The 22023-nt window shown below is 36.2% G+C and overlaps 1 protein-coding gene and 1 long non-coding RNA gene across 10 annotated transcripts in view; one reads left to right on the top strand and one right to left on the bottom strand.

Annotated features, from left to right (window-relative positions):
* UBE2E2 (ubiquitin conjugating enzyme E2 E2) overlaps positions 1–22023 on the top strand; it is a 471670-nt gene that overhangs the window by 420548 nt on the left and 29099 nt on the right. For all 9 annotated transcript variants that reach the window (XR_012015007.1, XM_072792955.1, XM_072792951.1 and 6 more), the window contains one exon: positions 4430–4577. Coding sequence is in view for 8 of the 9 variants with exons in the window: in XM_072792955.1 (XP_072649056.1) it covers positions 4430–4577 (148 nt within the window). In the remaining variant the exon portion in view is untranslated. The remainder of the gene's footprint in view (positions 1–4429; positions 4578–22023) is intronic.
* On the bottom strand, positions 8–21200 carry LOC140614113 (uncharacterized). Its single transcript, XR_012015008.1, has 5 exons — positions 21031–21200; positions 19198–19252; positions 15314–15519; positions 9556–9605; positions 8–261 (listed from the first exon to the last, which is right to left on the bottom strand). It is a non-coding gene; the product is annotated as an uncharacterized lncRNA (long non-coding RNA).

A 22023-nucleotide genomic window follows, 5' to 3' on the forward strand; every position in this document is an offset into this window, starting at 1 on the left:
CTACCTGTTTGATTCACTGTGGTTTATTCTTTTTTAAGATTTTTTTATTTATTCATGAGAGACACAGAGAGAGAGAGAGAGAGAGAGAGAGAGAGAGCGGGCAGAGCATAGGCAGAGGTAGAAGCAGGCTCTGTGCAGGGAGCTAGACGTGGAACTCAATCCTGGGTCTCCAGGATCACTCCCTGGGCTGAAGGCGGCTGTGGCTGTGGCTGTGGGTTGAGCCACCTGGGCTGCCCTTCACTGTGGTTTATATATGAATACCTGTTGGGACAAAAGTTAACAAACAGCAAAGTAGATCCTTTAATCAGTATTACAAAACATTCAAGTGTGAAGCATTCTCTGTCCAAAAAATCCACAAGATTCTTTGCAAACTCATGCTTTATTTTTCATCCAACTATACTTTTAATGAAATATCTTCACTTAAAATAGAGAATCAACAGTAAAACCAACCTAATTAGAAAATGGGCAAAAGACATGGATGAGCATGAACATCCTAAGAAAGAGGGTATCCAGATAATAAATAAGCACATGAAAAAGTATGGAATTAGGAAAATGCAAATTAAAACCACAATGCAATACCAACCACTACACCCAATCAGAATGGCTAAAATCATATTACACCAAATGCTGGCAAGGATGCAGAGAAACTGGATCACTCTGCTGGTGGGAATATAAAAGGGTGCAACTGCTCTGGAAAAAATTATAAAAAATTATAAAAATTATAAAACTAAGTATGAACTTATCATACAACCCCACAATTGCATTCTTGGACATCTACCTCAGAGAAGGCAAAACTTATGTTCACACAAACATACACATGTTGATGGCAGCTTTATTTGTGATAGCTAAAAACTAGAAATAATCCATTCGGTAGGTAAACGGTTAAACAAACTGGTACATCCATACCATGGAATACTACCTATCAATAAGAAAGAACAAACTATTGATACGTGCAACAATTTAGATGAATCTCAAGGGCAATGTGCAAGTAAAAAGAGGTGATTTCAAAAATTACATTCTATATGATTCCATTTATGTAACATTCTTGAAATGACAGAATCACAGAGGCAAAGAGTAGTGGTTTTCAAGAATTAAGAGAGGAAGATAGGAAGGTGACTGTGTCAGTTAAATAGTAGCATAAAGGATGTTTGTGAATGAACTATTATGTATCTTGGCTGTGGTTGTGGTAACAGATATACATGTGATAAAATTGCATAGAAACACGTGTGTACATGAGTGCATATAAAACTGATGATAAATGGAAAAGGTCAGCAGACTGTATCAGTGTGAGTTTCCTGTGATGATACATTACAGTTATGTAGGATGTTGCCATTGGGGGAAAGTGGATGAGAAACATATGTGACCCGTCAGTATTATTCTTACAACATGGTGTGACTGTATAATAATCTCAAAATTAAAAGTAAAAAAGGAGGGAGGGGCATTGAGGCTAAGTAGGAGAGCATGAGGTTTTGGGTCAACAAAGCTGTGTTCAAATTCTGGCTCCTCCACTTGCCAACTGTGCAACCACATGCCAGTTCTTTAACCACTCTGTGACTTCATTTATTTTTTTCCTGCTGTGTTATTAAGATATAATTGGCATAAAGCATTGTATTTATTTTAGGTGCACAACATAATGATTTGATATATGTATGTATGTATTGCAAAATGATTACCACATACATCCATCATCTCACAGAGTTACAGTTTCATTTTAAAAGTAGGTACAATACCTCTTTGAATTATTTTGAGGATTAACTGGCTCCTAGTAGCCAATCAGTATCTGATAGGTTTTTAAAACACTGTATATAAAAGCCACTCATCATTTACACTGGATCATAAAAATATTTTGTCTTTCCATCTAGTAAGCACTTAAAGGAATAGACACACTGATTTCTCTGCAGAATTTTAATATTGTTAGGTATTCTCTATTTCATTAAATTCTGCTCATGTCTCTATCTGCTTTTATAGGATTTACTGTTATTCTTTTCTTTTCCTTAAGCACTCAATAGATGCCTTTCCTCCTTTCTAATTTGTGTATTTGAAACTGTAGATTTCTTTATGATAACTGTTTTAACCAAATTGCAAAGTTTGGTATTGGCAGTCCAAACATTTCACTGTCATTCAGTTATAAATGTAGCCAATTTTTTTCCTTTGATCCAAGAATTATTTGAAAAATGTGTTTTTCAGTTTCCCAAACATTTGATGGAGAATTTTTGTGGTCTTAATAATTCTTTGAAATATCTTAAGCTTCCTCTGTGGCTTAGTATGTGATCAGTTTAAATATGTTTCTTATGTGAATGGAAAAGAATGTATATTCTTTGTTAAGTGTGGAATTTCATTTTCATTCAATCCCTTGATTTTGTTAATTTGGTTGTTCCTATTTTCAGTATCCTTACTACATTTTGGTCTGGATGACTTCCGTTACTACAGCAAGATGTCCCTCTGATTGTAGACATGTCATTTTCTCTATAATTTTGCTAAATTTCACTTTTTATATTTTTGGCTATCTTATTAGGTACAACAGTTTCAGAACTGTTACATTTTTCTGATGAGTTGTTCATTTTATCATAATGCAGCAATCTTCTTTATTCATTTTGCCTTAAACATATATTTGATCTGATAGTAATATAGCCACTTAAGCTCTTTTTTTTAGTTGGTGTTTTCATAGTACATATGCCCACGACTTAGAATTCAGAGGAAACATTTTTCTCCTCACTTCAGAGCATAGGCTTTCTCCAGCACATGTCTTTGCTATCTCTCCCAGAAGGCATTTTCTTTTCAAGTCCATCCATTTACTGGGATCCCTGGGTAGCTCAGGGGTTTAGTGCCTGCCTTCAGCCCAGGGCCTGATCCTGGAGTCCCAGGATTGAGTCCCACATCGGACTCTCTGCATGGAGCCTGCTTCTCTCTCTGCCTGTGACTCTGCCTCTCTCTCTCTCTCTCTCTCTCTCTCTCTCTCTCCCCCTCTGTCTCTCATGAATAAATAAAATCTTTAAAAAAAAAAAAAAAAGTCCATCCATTTACTAAAAGACTAGCTGCTCAAGTGGCCTAATTTATATAAAGCCTCTCAATTCCAACCTCTTGCCACATGTAGACCTAAGATTTCCCCTTTCTCCATGAAGGCGTCAAATCCCAAGCCCCCATTTTATCAAGACTAGCTATTCCCTCTTCCATAGGTCCCACCCCTGGCAGCTACACTGTCAGCTCATGTGCTTAGTGCGATTCTTGGTTTTCAGTTCTGGCCTCTGGGAAATCTCTGTGCAAATTCAGCTATGCATTTTTTTAAATGTTACAGTTTCCTCAGCATTTTTAGGTATTTGGAGTGTGTATAGAAGAAATGTTAAAGTTCTCCATAAGGTCTGGCATGTGGCTAGAAGAACAGGTCTTATTAGGAATACTCATCTAGCCTGAAAATGGTACTGTGTTGTTCAATAATTGTAGAAGACTGGATCTGTCCTGAGTCTTGATTTTATGCAAACTAAATAAATTGAGTTTGAGTGGGTGCCCTGGTTAGGTGGCAACACCTACAAATATCTGCCATATATTTTTTGGTTCATAGCCATTTTGAACTTAGATACCAGAAGACTGGTATTTAAAAAAAAAAAAAACAAGATTTTTTTGTATATTTCAACTTAAATGTTGAGAATACTTATAAACATGTTATTAATAAATAGTATTAATATCTTATTATTATTTACATAAAACTTCTATAAAACAGAATTTTACCAGAGTTATAAAACTGATTTAGACTTAACTTTTTAATTGAAGTTCTTTAAAAATGTTATAAACATATCTCAAAATTATACCTAAACAAAGTGCAGTGGTAATCTACCTATCATAGGGAAGAGGTAGACTATGTTAATATTATATTCAAAATATAGAATTTAAGGAGGAAAGGATTCATAAATTGTAACTAGTATAGTTTCTTTATAAACTTAAGGTATATTATTTACATACATGCCTAATTCATGTTTTCAAACTGTGACAGAGAATAGTATTTATGTCCTTTTTACAATATTCCAGTGCTGTTTTGAACTTTAAAATATACAAGTCCTTAAAACAATTGGACTCCCAACAAGTTTCCTTTGAAATTTTTATTTTTTGAATTTTTTTCTTTCAAATGCTTTTAGAAATCACAGTTAGTTTTTCCCTTATGAGCATTCCTACAATTGCACTAAGAGCAAATTCAGTCCCCAGAACATTAGTTAAGTGATAGGACTCTTCATCAAAAGCAAAAGGACATGATTTTGCTATTGGGGTTTAGTTCTCTGTGCCAGAATGGTTCAAGTTCTAAAATAATGATTTTGTTTATTGATTCTTCTTATGTGCCTGAGGAGAAATTTAAGTATATGGTTCAACCAGTGACCCTTGGAATATTTTGTCTAATAAAAAGTATATCTATTTATAACAACTTTACATTTTCTTCTAGGTTACCTTCCGAACAAGAATCTATCACTGTAATATTAACAGCCAGGGTGTCATCTGTCTGGATATCCTAAAGGACAACTGGAGTCCAGCCCTAACCATTTCTAAAGTTCTCCTCTCCATCTGCTCACTTCTTACAGATTGCAACCCTGGTAAGAGACTTTAAGTCCAATATTGAATTCTTGAATAAGTCTATTCAAGACTTAAATGTCAGACCTTAGTGAATTGTTTACTACCACCACCACCACCACCACCACTACTATTATAACTATTATTATTATTGATTTTAAATTTCCATAGTATGTAACTGCTTTTGTTTTAAATTGGGTTTTCTCATTAGTCTTTTTTAAGGTCTATTATTTGCCAAGAAGGAAAGAGCATAGTGTGATAAAAATTAATGAAAAATCATTTTGGATAGGGAAGTGCATTTAAAGAATGCATTATATTCTGCTGCCAAATAATAATAAAAATTCAAATTGAATAGCTTAATCTTTAATTAGATGCCTACAGAAGATGTTAATTTGAGAAATGTGGGCTATTAAAATCTGATAACAACCAGCAGCACCACACAGACGTGACCTTGTTGGCATTTTAATAACCATGCGTCCTTTCAAGCTAATAGAACAAAAAAGCTGAATGGTTGTCAACTAGGAACTATAACTTTCTAGGAAAACTAAAGAGAGTTTATAGCCAAGCCTTTGTGGCTTGCTAGGGTGCTTTATGCTCAAAGTTCTTATTTTCTGTGTTATACTAAATGTGTGATTATGTGTCTTTGACCAGATTCTCTTAACCAGAAGACAAACCCACTGCCAGTTTTTTACATATTTGGGTTTATTTTGGAAATTACAAAAATCCAAAGGTAGCTACAGAGTTTTCATTGATTTTTTTTTTTCAATGAGAAATTCTTCTTTGAGTATTTAATTAGTATTGAAGATGAAGTTCTGTCTTCCACCTTCAGGAATAAACTCACTAGAAGGTGAAGTTTTAGACAAGAGAGAAATGACAAAGGGGAATCAGGGTCTCTCTTAGGATCCTGGCTGGTCTATAAAACATAAAGAAATTATAATCTGTTTGACTTTTGTACGTTACTTATTGTTTAATAGAAATTTTTTAAAATAAGGACATATAAAAATACTTCTACCAAAAGGAAAATAAAATATAATTGTGTAAGATCACTATAAAATGTTTTTTAAATTATTTCATACTTTTACCCCCAAATAGTAGTGAATTTCAGTAATGCTGTACTAATCTAAAACTGAATGACAAATACTGTGTTCTTTCTATCTCGTTATTCCTATTTCAGTCCCATTTGTATGACTATGTATAACTTATTTGGAGGTAATGTCATTAAAAAACACTTTTTGTGTGATATAAGGCCTACATCAAGTGGTTCTTCTGGAAATAATGGAACATGGAACTGCATCTGCCTCCTCACTCCCAAAAGAGTACCTCTGGGGGTTGCTGAAATTTAGAGGGGAGTGGTATTTTAAGAGAAAATTTATTTTGGGAAGTCAATCCCTTACTCAAGAAACTTTTGGCATGAGGTCATCATACTGTACACCTTAAACTTAGTGTTTTATGTGAAATATATCTCAATAAAACTAGAGGGAGAAAAGAAAGAAACTTTTGAGACAATACCATTTATAAGGCACTTTTGAGCACTAGATGAATATCCTCACTTCTTACACTTGGAATAAAGTATAATTTTATACTTAGAGAAGAAGCTCTGTGCTGAGAGCCATTCCTTATCCCAGTGATATCTAGGCCTGCTTGGTCTCCCAGTCAGCTGAAATGGGCCTGTCACTCTGAATCAGCTCATATGAGGGAAGCTGTTCTCTGTACAGGTAATCTCTGCTTAATACATTCATCCCACCAAAGCCTTCTCTCAGCAATCAAAACAATTCCTGTTTAGTAAATTAGAGTTTTCTTTTGCCAGTGTCTCAGAAAACTACAGATACATTCTGCAAAACAACAAAAATAAAAATCATCCCTGGCTAAAGCAAAATCACATACATGAAATAAATAGATTTTAAAAATATCCTATTAATGGTAAGAATAAGCCTAAAGGATAAAGAAAAAATAAAGAATAAGCCTAAAGATTAAACCTAAAGTTTTATCAATTTGATGTAGCCCATCTGATAAAAGAATAGAATATTGTTTGTAAAATATATGGTAACAAACTAATGTTTATTCTTTAGGACGTATAAAAATGTTTCCTAATTGGCACATGATATATATCTATATGGCACATCACATCACACTTCTAGAGTCTTGAAAAAGAGTTATTTATCTTAAACAAGTCAGAATATCCATTCCTTTGTTTAATGGATTTACTTCACGTTCTTTTCTGGGTCACATCCAATCTGCAGATTTTTTTCTCCCAGTTTTAACTTTAAACTTCAATCTAATGTATCTTCAAATTATCAAAAATATAAGTTTGATAGAATACAAATAAATAAGATTATCCTATACTGAATCTATAAAGCTGTTTTAACACCAGAAATACTATCAGTTCCGAAGCAGGCTTTGCCTAAGAATATAAATTTAACCAATTTTAAAAATGTTTACTCACTCTTCTCCCTACATATAGTGATTTTTTATTCAATCTTCATATTTATAATTTACGTTTGTCTGTTTTAAGAATTTTGGTCTATTCAGAAATAAATGTTAAATGTTTGAGGGTAGGGTTATACATCCTACTTCATGGTCTTTATAGTTGGCAGTTACAGATTTTAATACCAGCTCCACTGTTAATTAGTTCTGTGACTCATACTGGTCACTTATCTTTCCTCAGATTCAGTTTCTTATCAGAGATAACCGTCAGCCCTACGTAAATCACAGCATTCCTATGAGGTATATGTGCAAGCCCTTTGTAAACAGTCATGAACTGTTGTTGATGTCATTTCCCAGAGTATTTAGGACCCCAAATGGACATACATTCAATGGCTGATAAATACCTACTCAGATGAATTTAATTGAGAGAAGAGAGTATTGAATAATCTCTAAATACCACCACCTCAGCACTGACACTCTTGGATTTAAACCCTGGAAAAAAGCCTAACCTTGAATTAGTAGTCCCTATTGTATTATTTCCTAGGAAGGATTATTTCTCCAGTGACAAAATGTCCAACAGTTACCAGCTGGTTAATGGGTGCACAGGTGATTGTCATGCTGTTCCCAGTGCAGCAGTCTAGGTGGGTCTAACTGCTGACCTTTATAGGGCTGTTCACACTTCACAGTGATGTTTATTGATGAGCCTGCCAGAGCACTCTTATTTGTCAGATATCACCTGACTGCCAGAGTTTGGCTGTGTCACCCTGTTTGAGGAACAAAGTAGAGGATGATAAGCTCAAAAGGCCAGGACCAACCTTCCAGGCTTTTGGAGTTTCATCCTCCTTTTTTTTTTTTTTTTTTTTAAGATTTTATTTATTTATTCGTGAGAAACACAGAGAGAGAGGCAGAGACACAGGCAGAGGGAGAAGCAGGCTCCATGCAGGGAGCCCAATGTGGGACTCGATCCTGGGTCTCCAGGATCACTCCCTGAGCTGAATCCTGCTGCTCAACCACTGAGCCACCCAGGCATCCCTCATCCTCCTTGGTGAACATGATTTAATCCATGAATTGCTAAAGTTTAGAGTACTAATCATATTTCCATTTTTCATGGAATGTTATTTGTCAGTGCTCTCTTCTCAAGCATATACAAAATTTAAGCTCTGTTCTATTTGATTTTGTCTTTTGAAGTTTGTTTTTGCTGTTTTATGGTTATTTTTTTAACTCTTAGATGTTTATCATATTCTTTATTTGAAGTTTATTATTTAAAATATGCTTATCGGGGATCCCTGGGTGGCTCAGTGGTTCAGGGCCTGTCTTTGGCCCAGGGCCTGATCCTGGAGTCCGGGGATCAAGTCCCACATTGGGCTCCCAGCATGGAGCCTGCTTCTCCCTCTGCCTGTGTCTCTGCCTCTCTCTCTCTATTTCTATCATGAATAAATAAATAAAATTTAAAAAAATAAAAATAAAAATAAATAAAATATGCTTATCTTATGATCTTTAGACCTAAAAATAACAGGTATTTTGCCTCAGACAAAATGAACTATCCTGAAAACACTGACAGTTATGAGATAAAACAAGCAGCTCAACAGTTTTTCTATACCAGATGCTTTATTTACAGAGTAATTTTCAGAATACTTCTAATCTTTTTTTTTTCTGAAAAGTACCTAAATCTAGATGTCATCTGGCATTATTTTATTTATCTCAGTTCTACTTTTCTACCCTATTGCTGTTGCTATCAAAGTGTTATAAACTTATATCATTAAAAAATTATCCCCCAAATATATGGCTTTTATGAGATAATTAGAAATTTTAAAACTAACCATTTGATATTGAGTTATTGCCAGAAATTTTTTGATATAATAAAATAATTTTCATTATAAATTTTTTACATGTCCTTATCTTTTAGAAAAATGGAACTATTTGCAAATAGAGTTCTTTGATATTTAGAATTTGCTTCAAAATAATCCAGAAAGGTTGGAAGTAGATAGGGATGTGGAAGATAGGAAATTGACCATTATAATTGTTGAATGATGGGTGAGGGGTACATTGGGGAGTTTTATTATACTAGTCTACATTTGAATATGTTTGAAATTTTTCATAATAAGGATTTCTTTTTAACTGCCAAAGATGAGCAGCAGTGTAATCTGTAAAAGGTGTGTAATTTGACTCTTGTTTTTTTTAAAGATTTTGTTTATTCATGAGAGACAGAGAGAGAGAGAGGCAGAGACATAACATAGGCAGAGGGAGAAGCAGGCTCCTCTCAGGAAGCCTGATGCAGGACTCGATCCCGGGCACCGGGATCACGCCCTGAGCTGAAGGCCAACACTCAACCGCTAAGCCATCCAGGCATCCCGACTTGGTTCTTTTGTTCTGTGAGGGAGTCATTTGGGCTCTGACCCTCACCCTGTATATTTCATTCCCCTATCATCTGCCTTCAGACTAAAAGCTGCCTTGTGGTTCAGCCTGGGCCATCAAGGTCCTGCATTCATACAACCATGAAGTCTTTATTGGCCACCCTTCACAAACAGGCAGAACTACACAGGCCAGGTCAAATGAAAATGCTCTGAGCATACTCACGAACATCAACACTCCAAGATGGATGAGCTCTTCCTCCTGCTTCCCAACACCTTCCAAATAAAAAACAAGTATTGGTTACTCCCATTCTTAGATTTATGCATATCTTTATTAGAACAACAAATAGGACCAAGAATGGCAGCTAACTAACCCTCAGCCTTACACATTGATTAAGCTGAGGGTGAGCACAGCTGCAGTTTTATTGGTAAGAGCTTTATTCTTCTCAAATGGACTGAGCAAATGGAAAGAAGAATTTGCTCCCAGTCTTTTATAGTATTCTGGAAAAGGTTGGAGAATGGCTTCTTCCTCAGTCTCCATCACAGCCATTTGTTTCAGATCACTTATGACCCATTTTTTAAACAGCTGATACAATCCTTATCCATAAATTATCTCAGATACCTAACTTTGATTGTTATTAATTGCTTGTCTTTGACCTAGTTGTGATTGTATAATAAATTGTGTTACTGAACATGAAAATTTTATAATTGCTGGTGACTGCTAGGGGGATGGGGACCAGAAAGTAGAATTAATTATTTCAACATAGGTGTATTTGTGTAAATTATTTACACTAAGTCTGTGAGTTATTAGACTGATGAAAGGTACATAAATGGATTTTTTTAAGATTTTATTTATTCATGAGAGACACAGAGAGAGAGGCAGAGACCTAGGCAGAGGGAGAAGCAGGCTCCCTGTGGGAGCCCGATGCAGGACTTGAACCCAGGACCCTGGGATCACAGCCTGAGCCAAAGGCAGACACTCAACCACTGAGCCACCCAGGCATCCCAATAAATGTATTTTTAAGAGGATCCTGCTGCCTACTAATAGTAGCGTGAACCTGGCTTCTACACATCCTACTCAGCTATACTTGAGAACTAGCAACGAACAGTTTCTTTAACTGAAATTTAGATAAAGCTGTGAAAACAATAAGTTTACCTGTTTATTGTGGACTATTGTTGATGTCAGGTCTTAGCAGGAATGCAAAATTCTTTTTTTTTTAAAGACATTAAATATGGGAACATAGACATAAGGTTTCTCCTAATGCCTATGACATTTTTAAAAGTGAGAAAATTAGGAAGTAAAAATATATGGTACAACATATATCTAACTTCAAGCTGTTTTCTTTGTGAAGAATTGGCTTTCTTCTAAAATGTCACAATGATAAATTCCAGAAGTCATTCTAATCAGTGCTTCCAAAAGTGGATATAGATAGGCTATAATTCATAGTCATTTAACTTCTCTGACACCTTATGTAAAGGAAAGCTATACTTATATGTAGGTTGTCAATCTACCTCGTATTTTAAAAACCAGGAGAGTAAGTAAAGTCCAAAAAAATGTATAAAGGACTTTGGGTTCTAACTCAGTATTATCTGTAGAATTCTGGCACACTGCCCCCTCTTGCACCACAGGTCCCATCAGCTTCCTCAGATCTGTTTGGAAATATGGATTCATATGTTTTATGAATTAAAGAAGTTTCACAGAAGTGATTCTGTACCATTATACATTTGGTTTAAAAAAAGGGGGGGTGGGCAGCCCGGGTGGCTCAGCGGTTTAGCGCCGCCTTCAGCCCAGGGCATGATCCTGGAGACCTGGATCGAGTCCTACATCAGGCTCCCTGCATGGAGCCTGCTTCTCCCTCTGCCTGGGTCTCTGCCTCTCTCTCTATCTCTCTCTCTGTCTCTCGTGAATAAAAAAATAAAAAAGTACCAGTGGCTCAGTCAGTTGAGCATCTGACACTTGAATTCAGCATTTCAGCTAAGGGCATGATCTCAGGTTCATGGGATGAAGCCCACAATTAGGCTCCGAGGTCAGTGCAGAGTCTGCTTGTCCCTCTGCCCCCTCTGCCCCTTCCCCTGTTTGCTAATGGGCCCCTCTCTTTCTATCTGAAATGAATGAATGAATGAAATTTTTAAGTATGGATTCTGGTTACTTATATATTTATAAAATGTGTTTCCCTACCATGTCATTCTGTAAAAGGAACTCTAGTTATTTTACAAGAGATACTACTATATAATAATATAATACACTAAAAGATCCAGTTTTATGGACTTTATCAAAGTATGATTTTCTAGAAAACACAGAATGAGAAAAGAAAGCTAAAATTATCTGATCATGAGTTTAGAATTTAGATTGCCAGGTAGTGAAACAAGTAAAAAGAAGTAGAGTCAGAGTTGCCAGGAAAGGATTGGTAGCTTCAGTATAGAGGGGAGAGATGATTGCATGACAAAGCAGGTATCCTAATTAAACCCTTGATATTTCTGCTTTGTGTAGGTAAGTCTTTATTTAGTATAACAATCAGTTTGATATCTTTCCTGAACATCCAGTTTGCCTAGGTTAAAAAGAATATTAGCTGTTTATTATTTTTTTATATATCATTGTCCAAAAATGCTGATCTACAAAAACTTTACTTTCTTAAGTACATCTATCTCCTTGGTAATTTGATTCTTTTAAAGATGGTAAAAACTATACCTTACTTGCTGATATATGAGTCACATTCAAAATATGCCTGTAAAAGTTTTACCTTCACATCTCCTTTAAAGAAAAGAGCCACTGGAGAAATTGCTCTGTTTTGGTAAAGAAGAAAACACAACCTTGTATTTATCATGCTTATGTTTATTTTTCTCACTGGTTTCCTTACCTCTGATCCAGGAAATAGCTCTGAACCAAGTAATAGCTATGTTACAAACATTCTTAAAGCAGGAAGATGAATTCCTGGGAGAATAATATATTTTCTGGTTTTGTTTTGTTTGTTTTTTACTACTATATAGTTGTCCACTCATCCTTTGTAGGATTCTGATTGGTGTGTACTGTAACAGCACTAAAACTCATTAGTTTGGTATAATTAGGATGTCAACCAAATTAGTAATTTTTAAATGAATTGTAGGAGATTTTAAGTAAATGAAGACCTAATTATGTTTAAGCACATGTAGGAAATACTAGTAAAGTGTTTAAACTAGATGGCTTTAGACTCTACTTTACCAAAGATAGGGAAGAAGTGGGATTTTCACATTCATAAAATAGAGAAAATGGTTATAATGAACCTTAATGTATTCCTTACTCAGCTTCAAAACTTATCTTTATTTAAGGTTTGAGTGTTTTTATAGGTTATCAAGGACTTTTTTCAGACAGGCTAAATATTCTTAAATGATGTGCTTCACACTATTAACTTTCATGACAACCCTTTTATTTATTTATTTTTTAATTTTTATTTATTTATGATAGTCACAGAGAGAGATAGAGAGAGGCAGAGACACAGGCAGAGTGAGAAGCAGGCTCCATGCACCGGGAGCCCGACGTGGGATTCGATCCCGGGTCTCCAGGATCGCGCCCTGGGCCAAAGGCAGGCACTAAACCGCTGCGCCACCCAGGGATCCCAACAACCCTTTTTAAAAGATATAATACAGTAAACTTCAGAATAGGTCACTGCATTAGAATTATGGTGCCATATGTGTCGCTGTGGAAAGTAGCAAACTGGTAGTCAGTATTCTTTTTAGAAGAAATGAAGGTAAATTATTTAAACAACACATGCAAATAAGGTATATTTTAAATCATAACAATATACTGTTTTAATACGGAATTTGAGAGTTCTGAAACAAAATAATAAAAATCCTCTAATTGTCCAGAGATTTACTTGTGTGGACAAAAGATCTGGATGATTGAATAATATGTTGCCTTTTTAATTTGGATATTAAAGGTCATGTTTTGGGAGAAATATTATAATTGTGGAAATATAAAGAATTAATATAACCCTACTAATTGTCTGAGTCTGAGACCCTTAATTACCAAGCAGCTATCTTTATATTTCCTTACTTTCTAAAAGCCTTCCATTTTAGTATCTGGTTTGGGGCAAGGTGCTTCCAGTAACAACACTCACAATAATTCTTACTTAAAAAAGAAGATGCTTCTGACATGTCAGACTAATTAGTAGTGTACACAATAGCAATAACTTCTTTCTTTTTTCCTACTCCTTATAGTTGTCCTATAAGAGATCCTGAAGCTTATTGCTTCTTGTGGGTGTTGAATTTTTGGTCACGTTCTATTGGTGTGGAATTTGTGTAATAAGCAATATAGGAGTTCTTTAAGCTATAGGCATATTTCCACAACTCATGGTGTTCCTGGGAAAAAAATCATAAATCAAAATGTTTTAGATATATTTTAAAAACCTCCTGTTTAAGAATATCCTATGGAGAAACCTATTGCCAAATAAAGCACTTAAAAGCTTGAATAATAAACATCCCAATTTATCTTTTCTTGAAAATAGAAGGGTATTTTCCCCCTAATTCAGTGCTGCCATCCCTCTGAGAGCATTTCCCCAAATAAGTCATATTTTTTTGTAATATTCAAGTGCTGAGGGCAAGTTACAAAAACCTATCTAACTGTGTGCCTGTCAGCAGGTATGGGTAGTACCTTATAGGGCAACTGCTTGCACTGGTGAGTTGCATAACCTTTTATACAGAGCATTGTGGCCACATGCATACTCCAGTGACTGACTTTCTGTCTAGACTGGCTCTAGTGATGGAAACATGTTCATACACAGTCTAATTCAAATACATAGGGGGAAGTTAGGACTAATGGAGACCTAGAGGAGATGTTTATAGTTTATCTAGCTTTGAGTACCAGCATTAGATTTTTATAAGACGAGCTTTAGAAAAGATCGCTCAGCTACAGTGCATGAATAGTAAATAACCCTGCTACACTGGGGAAAAAGGCACATAAGATCACCAGCCACTCCTGCTCCTCTCTAGGAGGATTCATCTACCTGAGGAATGTCTACAGTTTTATATAGGCAAGGGGCTGATAGGGCTGGTGTAGCTTAACATTAGCCTTATTCAGAATGGTTCCATTCCTACAGAAAATGCATCCTTTCAGTAGATTCACACTCAGAATATTGTGGATAGCTTTGAGTTCATCACATCTGAGTTCAAAATAATCTGTGTCCAATTTGGTGAAAATTTTTAAGTGAAAGGTTACTTGTTGCGGGGGGAGGTTTTCATTTGCTTGTTTAATTCTCTGGAAAGGTGATTTAAAGTTGCAGTTATCATACTAGACAAAGGAGCCATTGATTTAAGCTCCTTTGGGAGTTACATTTGGGGAACTCTGGCTATGTTGCATATTCATAGTTTTCATGGTGGCACAAGGATATCTTAAAGGTTAAAAAAAAGGGTCTAGATGTACTCCTTGAATATGTCTCGGTATCGGGTTTTCTTTTTTTCAAAATGAAAGTATCTTCAGTTTTTTCTCATAAAAATAATACATGCTTATTAAATTTCTCTTAAATCAACTATCCTTTAAAGATAAGTATTTAATTTTCATTTAAGGCTCTTTGCTCTACAAACTCGAATTTGATGGGACTCAGCAGAGTATATTTGTCAGTTAAGTTTGTCTCATTATAATCTTTGTGTAAATTTAGACACACTGACCTCAATGTTTAGCCCTGGCTTTGACCTGCTTCTATTTAGTGTTTCCCTATGCATATGGATTGCTCCTTAATTAATATAAATCTAGACATGGGGATTAGCCGTTGCTGCAAGTTTTCTGTTATAAAGTCTCTTGCTGTCCCTGCAACAATAACCTCTAATTTATTGGTTTGGAAGTTGATCTCATTATAAAGCTGCTGTATATATTAATTTATGATGAAAGTTCTCTTCAATTTACTTTTCAGAAAATGTCACTTTGGGGTTTTCCTTTTTAGAAATCACCAATGATCTCTTTTTTGTTTAGAGAAGCACTAATAAGAAAATGGGTGGTGTAGATCAGTACTTACCAATTTCTGCCTTCTCCCAAAACTGCCCTCTTCCTCCACTAAAATCAATTAATGAGTGTCTTTCTTAGTTTAAAATACTGCAAATTGTATTAGAGGTGTTTTTATCCCATGAAGTATCTTCGGGTCTTTGGCATCTGATGCTGTTTAGGGGATTGGGCAGAGCTGTTAAAGCTACATGTTTCTTCTGTCGTTGTCAATGGAAGGCTCTGAAAGCACAAATAAATTGAAAAGTGAAGCAGACTTTTGGCATAAACAGACACCATCCTTTCCTCACATGGGAATGTGTCTTTCACTCAGATGTGTTTACCCAAGGAGTGATTCAAGACTTTCTTTTCCTTACTTGAGGTATTTCTGAAGAGTCAAAAACATTTTGCCCAGTTTTTAATTAACTTTTTCTTTATTATTTCTTAAATGAAGATCGTTAAAAGATTAGAAAGATTACAGTGGTGAAAGGGGGCTTAAAAGATTAATTTTTCTCATTCTAGAATAAAAAGGTTTTTTTTTTTTAAGATAGGGAAAGAACTTTGCAAAAATTGTGTATTTCAGGTCAAAAGTCTTTCATAGTCCCCTAAATAATCTCTCCCAGTGGGTTTTTTTTCCTTTCATTGTTTACAGTTTAGGACCAGTAGTAAGTTTGTCACTCTTTAAAATTAGTCCTCTTTCCTTCCAGTCACTTTTTTTTTTTTTTTTTGACCATAGCATTCTATTATTATTTGGGTTTATTTATAGCTTCTATCAGGAGAGACATAATTGTGTCAAGCTTTGCTAAGCAGTTTAGTTCCAATGACAAGACTTATTTTTCCTGTGCTTGTTGTCCAGCTGTTCTGTAGTCTCTTGCTCTCCACACAAACAGAAAGGTTTCAGGTGTTACTCCCAGGTAGGCATTTGCCACAGGTGTCTTTTCTATCACTTAAAATATGTAAAAAGTGATGAGATTATTAAATAGCTGATATGGTTCTTGTAATTCTCTTAGATCCTCACTATATGCCACTTTTGAAACTAAATGCTATTTCTTTGTTGGTTAATTAATTTTGCAATTTAGACTTCTGTCTTCATTTAGTCCATATCTATAATGTGGTGGTTTGTTAATACAATAGGTTTGTTATTGGTAAATCAAAGTATTTTAATATTTATTATCAGTAACACCTGTGCCTGGTTTATAAATGACATAGCATGGACTTTATGTAAGTTTTAAAAGTGAATATATTCTTAAAAAGTGGTAACAGCATAAAACACTATAGAGGATGTCGACTGCCTGTTGTGTACTCAGAAGGTCCCTCAGTCTAAAGGCCCTGGTGCTCTGATCTCCTTTCTGTCTTGGTACGATTCCCCACGTGGCTGTCACATTCCCTTTTTCAGGTGACCTTTCATGGAGTATACCACCTTCTGAGACCACTGACACCACCCATGCAGCACTGAGGAGCTCCTTCTGTGATCACACTGACTTTTAAAGAATCTTTATGTACAGAGAAATGGTTAATGAAACTATTCTGTATTTTGTTAGTAGTTGTCTAATGTCTTCAGGGACCAGGTGTGGAGACTGGAAGGAATAGTGCTACTCTTCAGGTGAAGCATTAGATTTTTTTCCTGCTGACTGCATATAGAAATAGCCAAAGTAGTGTGAACCACTGTTATCTTGCTTACTTTCTCACATCAGCTTGTTCATTACTGCCTTCTACAGACTGCGTCTTTCACAAATTCCAATCGAAGAAGCAATTAAGAGAAAGAGTGAACCACAAGAGGTCATATAGGAAGTAATACAATCCCACATCATTTTTTGAAAAAGATAGGTACTAGAATTTCTTATATATAACTGTTTCCCGGCCTTTGTGACCCTGAAATGCTTTCTTACTCATCTTTGGCCTGTCCGCATTAGCCCAGGGATTCTTTTGTGCTTTACTTCCTGTGGTTTGTAATATAAGAATAACTGATCAACTGTATGTGTTTTTCAGAGTACATACGTACAAACTCCAGCTTCACGCCAGGCTCTGATTTGACTCCTCCCTCAAGTCTGCAGGGTATCCTTATCCTCCATAAGAGTCACTGAGCTGGAGCTAATGGCAAAGTGAAATGGACCAGCACATATTTATGTTCTTAGGCCAGAGCTTTGTGGTATATCTATCCTTGGTTAGTCTTTCTCCTTTCTCCCTCTTCCTATTAGCCAGTCTCTTCTCTTTTATCAGTATTTCCAGCCTCTCCTTTCTTTCACCCAGAGAAATGTTTTTTTAAAAAAAGAAAGAAAAGAATATCCAGACTATTTTTTATTTGTGTTTATTTTAAAAGAGCTTTATTTAGTGTTATCTTTATAACCATATGACTTAGCTTGTAGTGTCTGTTGGCCTAGTATAACCTTGGAATATTCCATTTCACTTCACGTGCCAGACAATGGCTCTTGTCCATCTGGTGTGCCAGGGCAGGAATGGCCCATCAGCTCTTAAAAGGGATATGGTGTCAACTCTGAAAATGTGGCTGAACACTGTGAGTAATGTTGGAGCTGTTGCCATTCTGAGCCAACACATATCTTCCTAATGCCATGGCTTCTTTCTCCAGTTAAACAGTTGCTTTTCTATTTTTTTTAAAACAATTGCTTTTTAAAATGTAGTTTGAAAACTATTAAAGTCCTGTGCTCTGTAAGTAGCATAGTCAAAGCAGTATCACTTGCTTAGGACAATAATCTTATTTTGATGTTCTGAACTTCTTTGTCCTTTTGTTTAGATGACAAGGCTTTAATGAAAATCCTGGGTTAGTCTATAGTGTAAGATGGTTTATGTTATATAGCTCTAAGCTATTGCCCCTCACAGCATATATGCCTGACTTCTCTAATAGTGACATACCTTCACATGCATGCATCTTTTCAGCAAACTTTATGATGTCCCTTGTTAGATTGACCAGTATCAAATACATCATGAGCACAATGAAGTTTGTACCTTGCCATGTTAAAAAAGATGAAGTCAAAGGAGCTAAATTTTAGTGAGTTTTGAAGATGTCAAGAAAACTAGAGTGATACTGCCTAGCTCTTTCACGCACTAGATAAATTGTGCCCTCGTTTGCAAACTGAAGACCATATTTCTGACCCTGACTATCTTGCAGCATTATTATAAAGATAAAGTGCTGTGTATAGACCTCTGTAAATACTTTGAAGGCTCGGAGTATCCTTGTATGGAATGTATTGAACGGAAGGAAGGCCTGTATTAGCTCTGCAAGGTGCAATAAACCTGGCCTTTGAGATATCTAAAAAAGCCATTTTGTTTCTTCCACAAAACCTTTAAATGGATTATTCAGTTTTGTGAGTTTGGAATTTCATATGTGATGGAATTCACCTTCTTGAAGGAAAACTAATAGGAAAAATGAATTGTAATTCAAAATTGACTTCATGATTTCAATTTGCTTTAGGTTCCTATCCTTAAAAATCTAAAAAATTTACAACTTTAATGTTATCTTCTGTCATCTATAAAATGAAGCCTGCTTCTTTATTCACAGCACACACGGTGCACAAACTTATGCCCATCTGTATGCAACCCCATCTAGCCAAAGACCTTCCCAAGAAACTTTGCCTTATTTCAAGTCAGCCAAGCCTTTTTAAACCTTTAAACCCACTCCTCTTGTTCCTTTGCTCTTACCGTGTATATAATATGTCTTAGATCCAAAGACAGTTTGAAATTTGTCGGGATATTGTATCAGATGACAGACTTCTGAAGTTCAGAGACTATGTGTAGCTTAGGTAGAAGCAAAACCTAGCTATTTTTAGCCAGGTTTAAGGAAATTTAATTACTGAACTAGATATACTTTATTATCTGGATAGTTTGTAATGTTTTTGAAATATGGCAGAGTGGACTTCTGCTTCTGGCCATGAAGAAATAACAGGATTAGATTTATACTCTTACCTTAACCAACTAGAAAACCAGACACTGAACAACAGGCAGCCCAAGACCAAGATCCCTGAGAGAAGAGAAACAAATGAAATGAGTCTCACACTTGCCCCAGCTAACTGCCTAGAGGTAGTTTCCAGGCTGCAGTACAGGGAAGAAGAAACCAAAGAGAGCGCCCAATGGTCTCACTGGGTAGAGGAGATAGAGATAGGGACGACCTAGGTGGCTTGTATTTGTGGGACAGAGACCCAGAGAAGAGGGACTGTAAAGAGAGAAACTGAAAAGGGATCCCCTCAAGTCTTTGGCTAAGTTTAGATTTCTGCATATGTCAGAAGAAGCCACTTGGGGCCAGGGAAAGAATCTGCACAAAGCAGTAGGCTGAATAATTCCTAGAGCTCACACAAGGCTCTCTGTGAATGGAAAGACTTCACAATAAGCAGGAATTTAAGTACTCCTCAGAAGATACTGCCTTAGTAGTAGGGGTGTATTAGCTCTACCCTAAAGGCTACTCCTGACCTACACTAACAAATTTAAAAGCAAGCTTGAAGGGATCAAACTTTGCCTAAATAAAAACATGCTAGAACAGAGTACAACATTCTTTAAGGGAAAACAACAAATTCCAAAACCCAGCAATGTAAAATTCAGTGTTGTACATCCAATAAAATATTATTGGGTATTTTAAAAGCAGGAAAATAGAATCCATACCAGGAGAAAAATTAACCCATGGTACCAGATGCAAAAATGACAGAGATGATGGAATTAGTAGGCAAGAATGCTAAAACAGTTATTATAAATAAATTCCATATGCTTAAGATAGAGTATGTGACACCTGGGTGGCTCAACGGTTGAGCATCTGCCTTCAGCTCAGGGGATGATCCTAGTCCCACATTGGGCTCCCTGTGAAGAGCCTGCTTCTCCCTCTGCCTATGTCTCTGCCTCTCTCTGACTCTCATGAATAAATAAATAAAATCTTTTTTTAAAAAAAGAAAAAAAAGGTAGGGGAAAACACAGACCTGATGAGGAGAAAAATATGAAGATGGAAATGAAACTTCTAGAGATAAAAAATACATTATCTGATGTTAAAATTCCATTGGATGGGATTAACAGCAGATTGCATACAGTGGAAGAAAGTTGAACAATGAGAGTAAACATAGTGATAGAAACTATCCATAATAAAGTAAGAAAAATAAAAGCCTTAAAAATAAAATGAACAGAGCCTCAGTGAGCTGTGAGATGACATCAGGCTATTTAACATACTTGTAATTGGAGTCCCAGAAAAGGAAGTCAGGAAAGAAAAAAATGTTTTAAAAAATAAAGGGAGGAACCTCCAGTAACAGAACTACAATATTTGCCTTCCCTCCTAAAACAACCAAAAGACAGAGACAAAATATATAAAACAATAGTTTTCAAGACATGAGGCTCAGGCAGTAAAGGTCAGTGATCCCTGATACATGGGGAAACCATGTGAGCTCTAGGCTACTGAGAGTTTCAGTCTATAGTGCTAGAAAGGGGACCCAGGTGGACACCAGCAGACTAAGTTGAGCAAACAGAACTGAGTCCAAGAAAATTGAGGTAGTGAGAGTTCATAAGACATACTACAAAGAGAAAAGAACTACATGCACAGAGGGAACCTCAAATATCTGCAGAAAGCACCCCTTGAGTATTTTTCAGAGTGGGGATCACATGCATACAAGGACATTACCCAAGTTTAGGGAAAGAACTGGTTTGTTCCCCTCTTTGCCACCTTGGTGATGGATGGATTCCCACCCTACGGCTATGGGGAGTGGCCAAACACACAACATCCAATACTGGACAAATGAAATTTACAGCAGTTTTTTAGTCACTTACATTCTTAGCCTTGTAGATCAAGACATCTTGCAGGGCCTTATGGGGATTGCATGCTGGAACGGAGGGAGCAACCAAGGGCTGTGGGAGGCAGGCTTTGTAGTCTCAAGAGTGCAAGCACTCCCTGGTTCCTGGTCCCTGATGTGATTGGCTTGTTTGAATAATCCCACAGCCTGGCAGGAAATTGAATTCCACTACTCAGTGATAAGCAGGAACTGTTTCTGGTGCCCATTGATAAAGAGGGTTATTCAACTCGGGACTCTTATCCTGAAAGCAGAGCCAGGAAGAGAGTGTGTTGTTAGACCATTTGAGGCCTTCCTGATTTTCCTGAGATGCTGAGGCAACACATAATGCTGAACCTTAATTTTAGGTCTTTTTTATTATTATTATTAATGAGAGAGAGAGAGAGGCAGAGACACAGGCAGAGAGAGAAGCAGGCTCCTCGCAAGGAGCTCAATGCGGGACCCGATCCCAGATCTCCAGGATCAGGCCCTGGGCTGAAGGCAGCGCCTAAACTGCTGAGCCACCCAGGCTGCCCAATTTTAGGTCTTATACTACAAGAACTATCCTTAAAGGATTAAAGGAAATAGTGCCTTTTCCCACCAGCCAGACTAGAAAAATTCATAATTCATGGAACATGTGGATATACAGGAAGGAATTGCCTTAAATTGTGGAAAATAATTAGTCCTAGACAATGTAAGCACTGCTTCAGTCCACCTACTGGTCATAAAAGCAAAACCAGACAGGATCAAAGTGCCTCCAAGAACATAGCTCAAGAATATCTATAATAATACTGGCTTAGTCAGTTAAGCGTCCAACCCTTGATTTCACATCAGGTCATGATCTCAGGGTCATAAGATTGAGTCCTATGTCTGGCTTCATGGTGGGCATGGAATCCAAGAGTCAGTCTCTCAAAAAAGAAGAAAAAGAAAAGAAAAGAAAAAAAAAAAGAATACAAAAATAAAAAAATTAATAATTAATTTGAAAAGAGGAATA

The sequence above is a fragment of the Canis lupus genome, chromosome 22, assembly GCF_048164855.1.
Source record: "Canis lupus baileyi chromosome 22, mCanLup2.hap1, whole genome shotgun sequence".
Taxonomy (NCBI): Eukaryota; Metazoa; Chordata; class Mammalia; order Carnivora; family Canidae; genus Canis; species Canis lupus.